This window comes from Cetorhinus maximus, chromosome 10 (genome assembly GCF_964194155.1).
Source record: "Cetorhinus maximus chromosome 10, sCetMax3.hap1.1, whole genome shotgun sequence".
NCBI lineage: Eukaryota > Metazoa > Chordata > Chondrichthyes > Lamniformes > Cetorhinidae > Cetorhinus > Cetorhinus maximus.
Genome location: NC_135888.1, coordinates 97636133 through 97651019, shown reverse-complemented (window position 1 = coordinate 97651019; position 14887 = coordinate 97636133). Strand labels below are relative to the sequence as shown.

At 40.5% G+C, this 14887-nt stretch overlaps 1 protein-coding gene across 1 annotated transcript in view; it reads right to left on the bottom strand.

Annotated features, from left to right (window-relative positions):
- The window catches only part of LOC144685865 (A disintegrin and metalloproteinase with thrombospondin motifs 2-like), a 264496-nt gene that overhangs the window by 103023 nt on the left and 146586 nt on the right, over positions 1–14887 (bottom strand). Inside the window, exon 4 of the mRNA XM_078550836.1 lies at positions 9550–9749. Within this exon, the coding sequence (XP_078406962.1) occupies positions 9550–9749 (200 nt within the window). The remainder of the gene's footprint in view (positions 1–9549; positions 9750–14887) is intronic.

Genomic DNA, 14887 nt, shown 5'->3' with positions numbered 1-14887 from the left:
AAATTATTTTCAATCCCACAGAGCAGGTGTTTTTTGCAATAGTAATATTTGCCATTCAATAGTCTTTTAACTTAAGACCAACCTTCAATGTAAGTTTATATTCAAACCCACTGTGAATTGTTCTGACATTTCTATGTCCTTTCACTGTTTATCCTCCTGAGGCTTTCAATCCTCTTCTAGGTCAATGCCAATTTTTCATTTATTTGCTATTGACAGCGTACTTAAGGACAAGAGGTGTTTTCATGAAAAGTGCACCATCTCACCTGACAAAATTTATTCCTCTTTCTCGCTCTTTTTCTTCTACCCTAACTCAGGAGTGTACAAACACTGTTATACTTGGTTTAATCTGCAGTTTACTTGCAATCACTCTATTCTAATAATAATACTCAGATTTTGTCTGTCTGGGCTGTTTTGATTGGTCAGTTTAAGAGGTGTGTGGATTTGTTTTGTAGGTAGTGCCTGGGCCATGTGGAAGCAAGTGGGGCAAGCGGAGGACTGAAGCGTGTGACACACGTGCAGTTGCCAATGGTTGTGGAGGAGGAGTGGGGGTTGATGCAGAACAAAAGCAGTGGAAGGTAATGGGAGCCAAATCACAAAGTTATCTTGGCTGAAGAGATTGTTTCCATGAAGAATGGAATGGGATTGATGGGAGAAATGGGGATGTCAAAAGCTAACGAAGGCATGGGAAGGATGGAATGGCATAGGATGGCTTGGGACAGGTGGATGAGATGATGGAATTGGTTAAGTGTGGCAAAATGACAGGGATATTATTTGGTATAACTGATCAGGCAAAAAACTATTATTTGCTGAAAATGAAGATTCGCTAGATTTGAATGAATAAGTTTTAGGAAAGTTGTCAGGTAAATCAAAAGAGTATATCAGCTTTGAATCTGTAGAAGATGATGATGATAACAGTCTATACCCTCCAGAGTTTCCAAACAGTCTAAGTCTAATAAGCATGCCACCATACAAACTTAGCTCAAAGAAGTCACAAGGCCATGCTCTTGACAAAGTTTATTATTATAATCCTAGACCTGTTTTTACATATGGCAAGCTTTGTATAGTATTATTCAGAATGAGAGGTTTTAATTCTGTTGAAGTTTTTGGTGAAAGAATAATGAGAAATCCTGTATTTAAAGAAGTACTATTGTAATAAAGATACCAATTTGACAGGAAATATTTTGGGTTCCTGCCAGTGTTATATAAAATGTATGAAAGTATTTGATGGTAAACTTTCCTCTTTTAAAGAATTTTCAGTAACTTGAAAAGTAATAGAGAAGAGGCAATATCAGTTGATAAATACTTGCTCATCAAATAGCTTAAACTATCAAAAGGATGCTTCCGAATCTTTGATATAACATGTTTCCATAATGCTATCAAGTCATTTCTTATTTGAAAATGTGCTTCACAACTTTCCAGTAACAAATGTTAGTTTATTGGCTGGAACTGAAGTTTTATTCGGTCCCAAGGGAAATGCACTATCAACTGCCTAAGTGGAGCTCTAGTGCTAACATTACAATTGAAGGAAATTGAGTGACACTTTGGTTTATGAATAAAGAAATGGATTCCTCTTCATTTCAAACATTAGTCATCTTTGAATATGTATTTTGTTGAAATTTAGGTTTTCACTTTGTATCTCATGTTTTTGTTAGGATGATATAAAAAGAACTACCCAATCAAATTATATAGTTCTTCTTTGAACAGGGTACAATGTTCCTAAACAATATAGACAAAACGAATGTTGATGGGCTTCTGCTGCAGCCCATTTAAAATAATGCTTGCACATAAGCATCATTTTATTACATGATTCACTAATTAACGAAGTACTAGAATTACGATCTTACTTGGTCATCAGCGACAGTTAGAATGATTGTTATTTGTGCTCAGCCAGAACCTTGACATGTTGAAAGTTCAATTTTATGTGTACATGAAAAGGGAGAGAATGGCAATGCAGTCACTTTGTACAACCTCAGGCCATGCATAAAACAGAATCATTCAGTTACTTTGATCAGTCTGATAATTCAACTCAATCTCAACCTCGGAAGAGCAATCATCACAGTATCAGTATAATATGCACCTTCAACAAATTATCGTATTCTTGCCCAAACAGTACTGGTCTGTTCCATAATTTTGTATGATGATTTCATATGCATTGAGCTGTGAAAAAATGATAAGATACAGGAATATGCCAACAATTTCCTCTATTGTGTGTTTCAATCAGACTATCAAGTGGAACTCAGCATTTCCCTGGATGGAGGGAGGGAGTCATTCTCAACAGCTGTCAAGCAGCTCTCATCGGCTAGTTATCCAGCAGCATGGGCAGAGGTCTGGAAACAGTCTAATTACTTTCAGCTGGAATTCCAGCAACGCTGAAAAAAATGAAACTACCTCACCAGAGCTGCCAAGGTAAGACTAGATTTCACATAACTCTTACTGTCTGCACAGCCTCACACCTCTCAATTTCAGCCTCTGGCGCTAGCAATCAGGCCTTATGCATTAACATCTGCAAATATCTCACCAGCTCATATTTATATTCATTTTAAGTGCTAGGAATGTACTATTAATCCTATTAATTTATTTTTGTATTCAAAGGTCAAAATTAGAAAGTCAAAATTAGAATAACATAATTGTCTCTAGTTGACATACTATTAGCCAAGCAACTGAGACCCAAATGAGTCACAGTTGTTGAGGTGAGGCTCCTGAAAGCTTATATCAAATTTAATTAAAGTTCAACCAAATTTAATAAGATGGTAATTTTTGAAACTTGCCAAAAGTCTAGTCTCTTGATTAAGAGTTATGTGATTAAGTCTAGTCTCTTGATTAAGAGTTAGGAACATTGTACCCAGTTCAAAGAAGAACTATATAATTTGATTGGGTAGTTCTTTTTATATCATCCTAACAAAAACATGAGATACAAAGTGAGTTATGTAAGACAGTTTGTGAGCTTCTGTATTTGTTCGCCGCTGTTCCGTCATCATACAGGTTAACTTTTGGATGGAAGGCCCTGTCTGTACTTAGTGCACTGCTCCAAATTTCCATACAAGTTGCACTGCTTTTATACCGACAGAAAATTAGTGGCACCGACAGATGCTCTGGAGAGCTTTTCAGGCTAGAATTTTTTGGGTGAGCTCATTTGCATATATAATGGAATAGTGATTGGCATAAAACCAATTTGAAATAGGAGTATAAGTTGGGGTAGATGAAAATGAGAGTGCCGCCTTTCAAAAGACAAGTTTTTGCTGAAGACCAGAGCAACAATAAGCTGAGGGAGCAACAGATAACTAAGAAATAATACTTGACTCAGTGAGCCAACTTGGATCGCAGGAAAAGCAGATATACGCGTCCCTTATGAATCTGGAATTGTCTAACAAACATGCAATCCTGAATGCCCGTGATTCAGCCAAGGTCAATGATACAGGGGATCATAATCATGAGACTGTGGCACTGTAAAGCAAATTGTTACCTATGGTGAAAAAAGTAAGCATCCTATTTGCTTTCACAATGACCTCGTGGCACTGGTTACGGATCTTCAAAGAATCATGCACTGCATCCCAGTTCATTGCTAATGTTGGGATTGTGCCTCTAAAGAGTACATGCTTTAAGTTGGTAATCAAGAACAGCTGTCCCCAATTGGGGAAGTATTAGGGCTTCATTACAAAAGTATAAAAAGATGTTCACAGTCTGCGTGGGGAGGGATTGGGAGAGTCTGTGTCTTTGCTCGCAGGCTTGGAAATAAACCTGCCTTAAGATACAGGCTGGCTTCAGACTCATTCTTTCCTCAACATGCAATTATTGGAATTAACATTCATCCTCCCATTTCACAGCCTTGAGTGCACAGCTTTGCATGGTATATACATGGTTGAACATGCACTTACCCAAGTACATCACACCACACTCATCTATATTAAAAGACATTTATAAGCCATTCTCATATTTCACATATATCTGCCTGAAATGTATGTTTTACACCTACAGATATCTTCCCATCATCCACCAGCCTGTCAGTGGGTCCTTCAATGTCGTGCTTCAGATTGTTGATACAGATTGTGAAGAGCAACCACTCTGACATCGATCTCTCTAGAATTCCACCAGTGACCAGCTTCTCACAGAGAACCTCTACCTTCAGTCTATGCAAATGCCATTAAGTTCCTTTCCAGCCTAAAAAATCTGCCTGTCAATCCCACAGGATTTAACTTTGCTTAGTAGGCTTTTGTACAGCACTTTTTATCACAGACCTTTTGAGTGTTAAGATGCACACTGTCAGTTGGGCTTCTATTACCTGTCAACATTGTAACTTTCTCAAACAAAATGTCCTAAGTTGGTGAGACAGGGCCTTCTTTTCCAGAATCCATGCAGAGATTCCCTAATAGCTTCTTCTCTTTCAAGGTGATAGCACTGTGCATCTCTAATGATCTCCTTTAGCAACGTGCCTAAGGATCAATGGATATTATACACAGGATTTTCAGAAGGCATTGATAAGATTCTGCAGAAGAGAATTATACAAATGCAAATGATGAGTTGCAGCAACCCACAAACTGGCCTTCTGATTTTATACAGGATTCAATGCAACCTGTGGGTGTTTTAAATTTTGGAAATTTCTCGTTGCTTTAAAAGGCAACACTTAAACGTAACTCATGGACTGCAGCAGTTCAAGGCGGTGGCTCACCATCACCTTCTCATGGGCAATTAGGGAATGGGAAATAAATGCTGGCCCAGCCAGCAATGCCCACATCCTGTGAAAGAATAGAAAAAAAAAATCCCAAATCCTTTCCATGGACAAACAAAAGTCAAAATCCCAAAACATGTTACTGGGACCTCCCTGGAGTCACAGGCAGTGACAAGTGATAAATGATGGCTCCCAGGGACGAGTACTAGGGCCCCACATTTTTACTATATAAATAAATTACTTTGATATGGAAATAGAAGGGGATGCATCCAGATTTGCCAATGATACCAAGTTCAGAGGTAGAGTGAATTGTGAAGACGAGAGAGAAAATTGCAATAGGATGTAGATTAAGCAAGTGGGAGAACAGGTGTAGATGTATTTTCAGGTAGCAAAGTACGAGGTAACACAATTTGAACATAGTAATGGAAATTGGAAGCGTAATGATAACAGTATGGGAGAAGATTAATAAACAAAGGAATTTAGGGGTTGAGGCACATAAGTCGTTAAAAGCTATTAAGACTTGTGCTTTTAACATTTAGAATATTGGGGTTAATATGGCAGTCTGCACACAATACCACAAAATAATTAACTTAGAATCTTTCCCCATAATAAAACTGAAGGACCTGCTCAGGGGGGTGCCCATACCCAGCCCCTGCTGAAGGGGGTGCCCAGTTTTTTTTTGCCTGGGCGGACTTTACAGGCCCACCAACTTGTCATCTCTTCAACACTTTGGCTGGAAAATTCAAAGCGCTTTGCCCAAATGCCATCCTCCCTTCTCCCATCAAAAAATGCCAATGCTCCATGAACAACTAACATCTTTTGACTGACTGCTGGTGCTCAAAACTCTGGCCCCAACTGCCAGTATTCTCAGCACATTGTAATCTGCCCACTAGGAGCATTAGAAAACATATCTGCTCATCAAGAACCCAGGGAGGAACAGACAGATGGAACAATATCAAGATCATTGACCCAAATTATATTCAGTTTTGGGCACCCTACTTTAAGGAGCATATATGCACCTTGGAAAAGTGCAGCAACAATTCACCAGGAGGAGACTTGGGCAAAAGATCTAACTACGATGAGAGCCTGAGTAAAGTGAGACGACATTTCCTGCAGAGGAGAAGGTTAATTCTGATCCGATCATTTAAAATAATGCAGGAATTGGCAAGGTACATGAGGAATGACATTCTTTTGGAAAGAGAATCTAGAACAAGAGGGTGAAAATTTATAACTCAAGCTGCACCAGTCAAAAGCCAATTCAAGGAAAACTACTTCACACAAAAGGCCATGAGAAAGTGAAACATATAATGCCAGAAGGCCATAATTGTAAAATCAACTGAGGTAGATACAAACTCGGGAAGTAAAGATAAAAAGGGGGAGGGGGATAAAGGGGTGGGCAAAAGTAAATAGGATTATAAATATTGTGCTACTATACCTAACAAAATGGCACATCAAGTGCAATGAACCAAATGTACTATTTATTTCATGACAATCCATTGCATATTACAACAGAAAACATTGTTGCCAATGTTCATAGGTGAACACATCATGTACTTGTATGACATTTTTTTATCCGTTATTTTAGCAACCACTAAATGGGTTAAAGCAGGCGACAAAGTATGTCATACAATAGCCTAGAATTTATCAGCAGCATTAATAATGCCTGTTATGCATTTATTGTTCATGTTGCAAATAATTTCTAGACAATCATAACTGGTCAGATTTGATACAAAACAAGGAATGCTCAACAGCTTTAGCAGGAGTGATTAATCAGGAGTAGTCTTTAAATGTATATTGTGATAATACTCATTATTAAAGAGCAAAAATAATAAATATTTATTATTATAACATGCATCTTCACTGTTATAAGTAGTTTTGGTGGCTGTACAAGTCATTATTTTAAAGTATCCTGACAGGTAAGCCAACAAAAATGTTAAAAACAAATCTCAGTACTAAAAGAAAAGTGAACTAACAACATTAGGAGAAAAGAACGATGAGAAACTATATTTTTGGAGCTTAATCATGCAGTGATTTACAATGAATGTGGGCCTTAACTTCCGAGTTCCCCAGCATCAGATTGGGGTTGGGGGTGGGGGGGGGTACCCCAAATATGCGCTGGTGAATCCCCTTTGGAAGTTCCCAGGTAAGGTTTGCAACCAATTGCCCTGCACTGGGAAACATCTGAAAATGCGATTTAAATCGTAAACTTCGGATGGTTCCAACTGGGTTACACTAATGGTTACCCAGGAAAGGTTAAGATTGAAACCACTCCTAAATTCTGGCTAATTATTGTACAGACCCCCACCCGCCACCCCCCTCGGGACACCCCTCACAGTCCAAAGCCCTCAGGGGACTCCCCCCAACCACCCCACCACCCCCAGAGGAGTCCCCCACACCGCCAGGGTTCTCCCCCATTCCCCAGCTACACGCCCCCACAGGATTCCCACACCATTCCCGGCCCCCTAGTGGTCTCCCCCCCAACCCCTGACTACACCCCACCCCATCGGTGTCCCCCACACTCCCAGGGGTCTCCCTAACCCCCAGCTACCCCCACCACAGGACCACCCCCACCCACACAGGACTCCTCCTCCATTATCCCCCCAACCGGCCCAACTGGACCAGAGGCCCTCCCCCTCCACTCCCGCGGCCTGATCCGCCACCCCCAAGGCACCACACCCTCCCCCCGAGACCCAAACTATCCACCCCCCCCCACCCCCACCCCGAGACTCAGTCCACCCCCTCCCTTGACGGCCAATCTTCCCCCACTCCGAGGCCCGAACACCCCCCATACCTCAGATTCCACCCTCTGGACCTTCAAACCCCTCAAATCCTATCCACTTACCTTAGACACCTTCTCCCTGGTCTGACAAGCACCTTTAAACTTGCCTGGTTTACGGCAGCTAGTGCTGTAAATAGTGGGTGTGGCCTTCTTCACTTTGACTCTCCTGCACTTCAACGCTGGGCCCCAGGTACATGCTGCATTGCCTGGATCTCGCCCAGCCTGAGTCGGAAAGTCGGGCAAGACAGGCTGGGAAAAAGAAAACTGGGCACGAGTGGCAATCCCACTTTGATTGACACTCCGAGGAAGTTCAGACCCAACGCTTTTATACTGCAGGGAGTAAAACCAGCTTTCATTTTTTACTTTTATATGGCTTCAAGACAAAGTGCTTCATAATCGATGAATTACTTTTGAAGTGCAGACACTGTTGTTAGGTAGGTGAATACCTACATGGATCGGTCGGGCTGAGTGCCCCATTTCTAAGTTTTAATTTCTATATAATATAAAACCTGGCAGTCGATTTACGCATCGGAAGATGAATGATCATTTGGCGGTGTTGACTGAGGGGTAAATATTGGCCAGGACAATAGAAGTCTTTGTTCTCCTTTGAACACTGCCCTAGTTAAGTCTATCTGAAGAGAGAGGCAGCCCTCAATTTAATACTTTATCTGAAAGGTGGTATCTCTGACAATCCAATGCTTCCTCAGTACAGCACTGAGGTGCTTAAATGCTGCAGTGAACCTTGAATCCACAAGCTCCCTTCAGAGTGCTATCGTTGAACCATGCTGACGCTTGCAAGGCGATAAAGCAATTAAACATTGAAATTTCTGAGTGTAAAGCGGGAACATTGTCCATGGAAGGAGGTGCTAGAACTTGGGATGAATACAGATCTGATGGGCTTCCACCTTGTTTGCAATACTTCCCAAATTCTGAATGGACAGGGTCCCCCTTACCACCACCGTTGGCTTTTGGTCTGCGCCTGGGTACGTTTTCAGGCTGCCCTGGGAATTCCACCTGTTATCCCAGCAATGGGTTCAATGTGAGTAACATCTGCTGGGAGAGGTAGGCATGTCTCTGTACTGGGCCATCTTGGGGCCTCAAATAATTCAGGAAGAAAGGTAATTATCTGACAGGCAATCACCTTACAATGCAGGCCACATGGAAACATTATACGTTATTACATTTCTTCTTTGGTCTGTATGGGGCCTCTACTTCCTGCACTCAGAGCAGCAGGTTGCTGCGCTAATTTGTATGCACTCCCTTGGGACAGTTATCTCCGCTGTTCTCCAGGCCACCTACCCTGATTATTAAAATGAGCCCATTCCTGAAAATTGGGGTGGGCCAAAGTTGCTGTCACCACAAAGTGCCAGGTGTCTCCTTTAGTACACTTCTGGCAGCAGAACAGGGGCCAGTAATTTTTGGTGCATTTCCTTTCGGTGAAGCTTTATGCTTTGCACCCATAGTTAACTGTGCTAAAAGAAGTGACTCGCACATTTCCCCAACAATTTCTCACACACTGAGCTTCCAACAAGAGTGGGAGGATGGGGAAGAAGTTGATAAATGAGTAAAACTATGACACCTGTAAGAAATCAGCTGGAAAGTAGCTTTTTGAGCGGTTTGGAAATTGGTTAGCAGCCACCCTCTCAGTAAAATGTTAGGACTCCATCCTCAAGGAACAGGTTCAAATGCTGACAAGGTGAGGCATTGGTAGATCTAGTTATGAGGAACAAAAATGATCAGGAAGATGAGTTAAACATAGAATAAGTATTTAGGAAAAATTAACACAGAAGCAAGGGCATCAGATTAGAAGAGGGCAAATTTTAGAAAGATGAGTGAGCTAGCTGAGCTAGAAAGAATTTGGAATACAAGATGGGTGGGCGGGGTGTTGCTGAATCAGAGACAACATAATTTACAAACTGTAACTTAAAAGAAGTGAATGGGGACAAAATACTATTTTTTTAAAAATAGTAATCCAATATTGATGCCACACACAATTTTACTCATATACATTTTTAAATTGTGCTTATTGCTAAAGTGTGAAAGATCTCATTTTTAGACAAATTATTAAAATGTATACATTAAATAATTACCAAAATGCACTTACTATATTCATCAGGGTCAGAAGGTACTTCTGGACATGTTCCTTGCCATGAAATCGCACCACTGTGTCATCAACTCCAAGAAGAACTTCTATATTATAGTCATTGTCTCTGTCATGCCTTCGTACTCTCCTGGTTTTGTTCATCTGTTGTTCAATGCCTTTGTATTTGGCTTCCAGGTCATGAAGTCCACTCAATTCAGGTTCTGCCAGAAAGAAGTTGCTTTATTAGTCAAAGCAAAACTACAACATTAAAGTAAAGGCTATTTGTCTATTTCTTCTAACATAATAAAATAGCAAAAGTTTTATGTTCACTATCCATAATAGCAGTCAGTTCATTCAATCAAAAGGTTTTCTTTTGAATTTCCTGTGAATTGTCTTGTGAATTTTGTGCTCAATAAAGTGAGGGTTTCTAGTGCTGGTGGACCTCTTTCTATCTGGACACCAATGGCTAGGTTTCACTGAGTTCACCGCACAACATTAGCGCTAGACCACTGCCTGTTGTCCCAACCACATCTTGGCCCCAGCCTAAGTTCTTGAGCAAGTAAGGCACTGTGGAAAATTGAAGGGAGAGGAGGCCATTATTGTGCCTTCTCTCTTTCCATTTGGGGCCATTCCTGCTGCTACTCAGGGCCTACTGACAACTACCAGGTAGCACAGGAAGGTCCATAGAAATATTGAAAATAGGAGCAGCAGTAGGTCATTCCAACCTTCATGCCTGCTCCGCCACTCAATATGATCATGTCTGATCCTCTATCTCATGCCATACTTCCAGTCTCTCTCCACACCTCTTGATATCTTTAGAGTCTAAAAATCTATTTCCTTCTTAAATATATTCAGTGACTTGGCCTCCACAGCTTTCTGTGGCAGAGAATTTCACAGGTTCACCACCCTCTATAAGTGAAGACGTTTCTCCTCATCTCAGTTCTAAATGGCCTATCCCACATCCTAAGACTGTGATCCCTTGTTCTAGACCCTCCAGCCAGAGGAAACATCATCCCTGCATCCAGTCTGTCCATCCCTGTCAGAATTTTATACGGTTCAATGAGATTCCCTCTCATTCTTCTAAACCCCAGTGAATACAGGCCTAGTCAACCAATCTCTCCTCATACGACAATCCTGCCATCCCAGGAATCAGTCTGGTGAACCTTTGCTGCACTCCCTCTTTGGCATGTATATCCTTTCTTAGGTCAGGAGACTAAAACTGCACACAATACACTAGGTGTGGTCTCACCAAGGCCCTGTTCAGCTGCAGTAAGACATCTTTGCTCCTGTACTCAAGTCCTCTCGCAATGAAGATCAACATACCATTTGCCTTCTTAGCTGCTTGCTGCACCTGCACACTTGCTTTCAGTGATTGGTGTACAAGGACACCCAGTTCCCTTTGTACATCAACATTTCCCAATCTATCAACATTTAAGTAATCCTCTGTCATTCTGTTTTTCCTACCAAAGTGGATAACTTTACACTTAACCATGTTATACCGCAGCTGTCCTGTATTTACCCACTCGCTCATCTTGTCTAAATCACTTTGAAGCTTCTCAACATTCTCCTCACCACTCACATTCCCACCAAGTTTCGTGTCGTCAGCAAAATTGGAAATTTTATATTTGGTTCCCTTATCCAAATCATTGATATATATTGTGAATAGCTGGGGCCCCAGCATTGATCCCTGCAGTACCCCACTTGTCACTGCCTGTCACTCCAAAAGAGACCCATTTATCCCTACTCTGTTTCCTGTCTGCTGAGCAATTCTCAATCCATACCAATATATTACCCCAAATGCCAAGAGCTTCAATTTTGCACACTAACCTCTTATGTGGGGCTTTATCAAAAGCTTTCTGAAAATCCAAATACACCACATCCACTGGTTCTCCCTTATCTATTCTGCTGGTTATGTCCTCAAAAGCTCCAGTAAATTTGTCAAACATGATTTCCCTTTCATAAATCCATGTTGTCTTTGTCTAATTCTGTTGATATTTTCTAAGTATCCTGTTATCACATCCTTTGTAGTAGACTGTAGCATTTTCCCTACTACTGATGTTAGGCTAACCCATCTTTCATTCCCTGTTTTCTCCCTCCCTCCTTTTTTAAATAGCGGGGTTACATTTGCCACCTCCAAATTTTCCAGGACTGTTCCAGAATCTACAGAATTTTGAAAGATGACAACCAAACATATCCACTATTTCCATGGCCACCTCCTTTAGTACCCTGGGATGTAGATTATGAGACTCTGGGGATTTAACAGCTTTCAGTCCCATTAATTTCTCCAACACTATTTTTAGTAATACTAATTTCCTTCAATTCCTGCTTTTCAATAGACCCTTGGTTCCCCAGCACTTCTAGGAAGCTATTTGTGTCTTCCTCCATGAAGTCAGAACTAAAGTAGTTGTTTAAGTGCTCTGCCACTTCCTTGTTCTCTATTACAAATGTTCCCATTTTCAAACTGTAAGGGGCCTACATTTGTCTTCACTAATCTGTTTCTTTTTACATATTTATAGAAGCTTTTACAGTCTGCTTTTATGTTCCTTGCAAGTTTACTCTCATATTTTATCTCTCCCCTCTTAATCAATCTCTTGGTCCTCCTTTGTTGGATCCTAAAGTGCTCCCAATCTTGATACTTTTTCTCGCAATATTATATGACTCCTCTTTGGATCTAATATTATCCTTCATTTCTTTTGTTAACCATGGTTGGGCCACTTTTCCTGTTGTGTTTTTGAGCCAGAAAGGAATGTATAGCTCTTGCAATGCATACATTTGTTCCTTAAATGTTAGCCATTGCCTATCCACCGTCATGCCTTTCAATGGAATTCCCCAATCTATCTTAGCCAACTCACACCTCATACCTTGGTAGTTTCCTTTGTTTAGATTTAGGGCTCTAGTTTCAGATCAGACTACTTCACTTTCCAGCCTAATGAAGAACCATGTGTTAATGTGAATTCATCAGCGTAACATTTTTCCATTTCCCACCTCAGCTATCCCACGATCCCTTTGAGTAAAAATATTTTGCATAATTTACAGCTCAATTAAGAGTGGTTTGTACTATAACCTCACAACAATTAGGAATTGCACAAAATATTTCACGACAGATGCTTACTGCCAGTAAATATTCAGCTTTTTGCTTTAGCAGTCTAACTTAAATCATATTTCTTCAAAGCATGAAGCATGATCACAGTATGTTCAGGCCAGACCATTCTCCTTGCTATTTTTGTAAAAATGGAACAATAAACTCAGGAAATGAGCTTTATGTTTTATTGTACCACTAGGGAAAACAAATTGCATTTTTATGGAAAATGATATACATAATGATGTTGTCAGTGCAAAATTAAGCTCAGTGGCGCTTGTTCTTGAGGTGTCATTTGGGGACCAAAATGGCTGCGAATCACACTGGATGCCATTTTGGCGAGGGCGTTAGCACAGGCTCAGCTAACTGGAAGTTAAAGAGCAGAGCAGGCAGATCCTGAAGTCAATCAGCGTGCAATGCTGATTTGATACCAGTGAAGCCATTTTGGAGCTCAATGATCCTTCCAATGCCCTCTCTTAACCTCACACAGCTGAACATGCATTAAGCAGCAGCCATAAGTTCAAGTCCAGGCTACTTGTCACACAGACGCAGTTTCATCAGTCAACTGAGCTGATGAAGAAGTACTCAGACAAGTGTTTCCAGGTAGGAGAGCAAGAGATCAGAACAAAATTGAACCAAACACTTTCTGACTTTATGGTACTAAAGCACCAGTAAGTTAGCACCAAAGAGCAGACATTGTGACATTCATAGCAACAGTGATCCACTTCAGCGTTAAGTTGTTTGGAGAGAGAGAAAAAATGAGTAACTGACAGAAAATTAGCATTTTGTATGTTTCTTAACTATATACTTGTGGAGTAAAATATTATTTAGGTTATAAACAGCAGGAATAATATTAATTTATTTAATCTTTTTTCACCATCTAAATAAAGTTCTCCTCTCTGCAAAAATAATATTGTGCAGCACGACAATGAGTTAGAAGAGAGTGTAAAATGCATGCCAGAGTTGTAAATGAAAATATTACAGCATTTAGCAAGGCCAATTCTCAGAAATGCAGAAAATATCAATATGGTTGTCAAATGACTTCAAGGTCAGTTTGACAAACTCATAATTCATTCTGTATATTCATCAGACCTCAACAGAAAAGAATATTTTGTTGAAAAAAACTATCTAAAAAAAGACAAAATAAACAATTAATGTCTTCGTTGCTGGGTGCTATACAATAATATTGCTCTCATACAGATGTGAAGATTAAAGCACTTTTAAATGCAATATTAAAGCTTACATACAAATTTCAGGAATGTCCTCAAAGCTGTTCCCACATTCCCACAACACGGCCATAAATTCTCCAGAAGTGTGTTGGAGCAAGGTTACGGTGATAGAGTGGCTACAACTGTCGGAAAATTCTTAGTCATTGTGCAGACGTTTCTTTTTAATCACATTTAAAGTCACAGATATTGTCATGAAACTATTAATGTATATAATGTTATTGGAAATTAATTTTTTTTTAAATAGAGGGTTAGTCTGTGGGTGTGTCTTGATTGGGTTAAAGCCAGCCAGTCTGGGTGCTTTGATGTATACTGGTTTTGAGATGTAAGAGAGGTAGAGTGTATTTGCACTTTGTTGAATAGAGCATTCAAGAAGGGGAGTGAAATCTGGCACCTAGCTAGCAGAGACCAAGCAACCAATATTACTAATAAAATTGGTACTATAAAAGGGATATTATTGTTAGAAGAGGTGGAGTTCAAAGGGGCTGGAGATAAAATGAGAATTTACATTCAATGAGATGTGCTGGGTATAACCGATAGCAGTTTTTGTGTGTGCAGAGCTGAGGCAATTTAAGACCAAAGCCTATAAGCCTACCATTGTGTCTACAAAGGAACCAAAGTGAAAGGAACCTCATTTGAATTTGTAAGGTGAAAATGCTTTGCCTGATGTCTGCTTAAAGTCTATGGCCAGGATCTTTAGGTTGGCAAGTGGGGGGGAACGGGGCCCACTCACCGACGTGTAAAATGAAGTGGTATGACATCGGGTGGAACTCCTGACATCACCCCGGGTCATTTCAATTTTCAGGTAGTCGGGGGCGCAGCCAAATCAGCTGTGTACCCGCCGACCTGTCAACGGCCAATTGAGGCCATTTAAAAAGTAATTGAGGTAATTAATGGACATGCCCATCCAACCTTAAGGTTGGCAGGCAGGCTGGGAGCCCTAGCGGGCTTCAGAAAAAGCATGAAACCTCATCCACAGGCGGGATGAGGTTTCATGAAGGTTTTTAAATTTTAATAAATGTAAGCTTTAAAGTGTTGGACATGTCCCAACTCA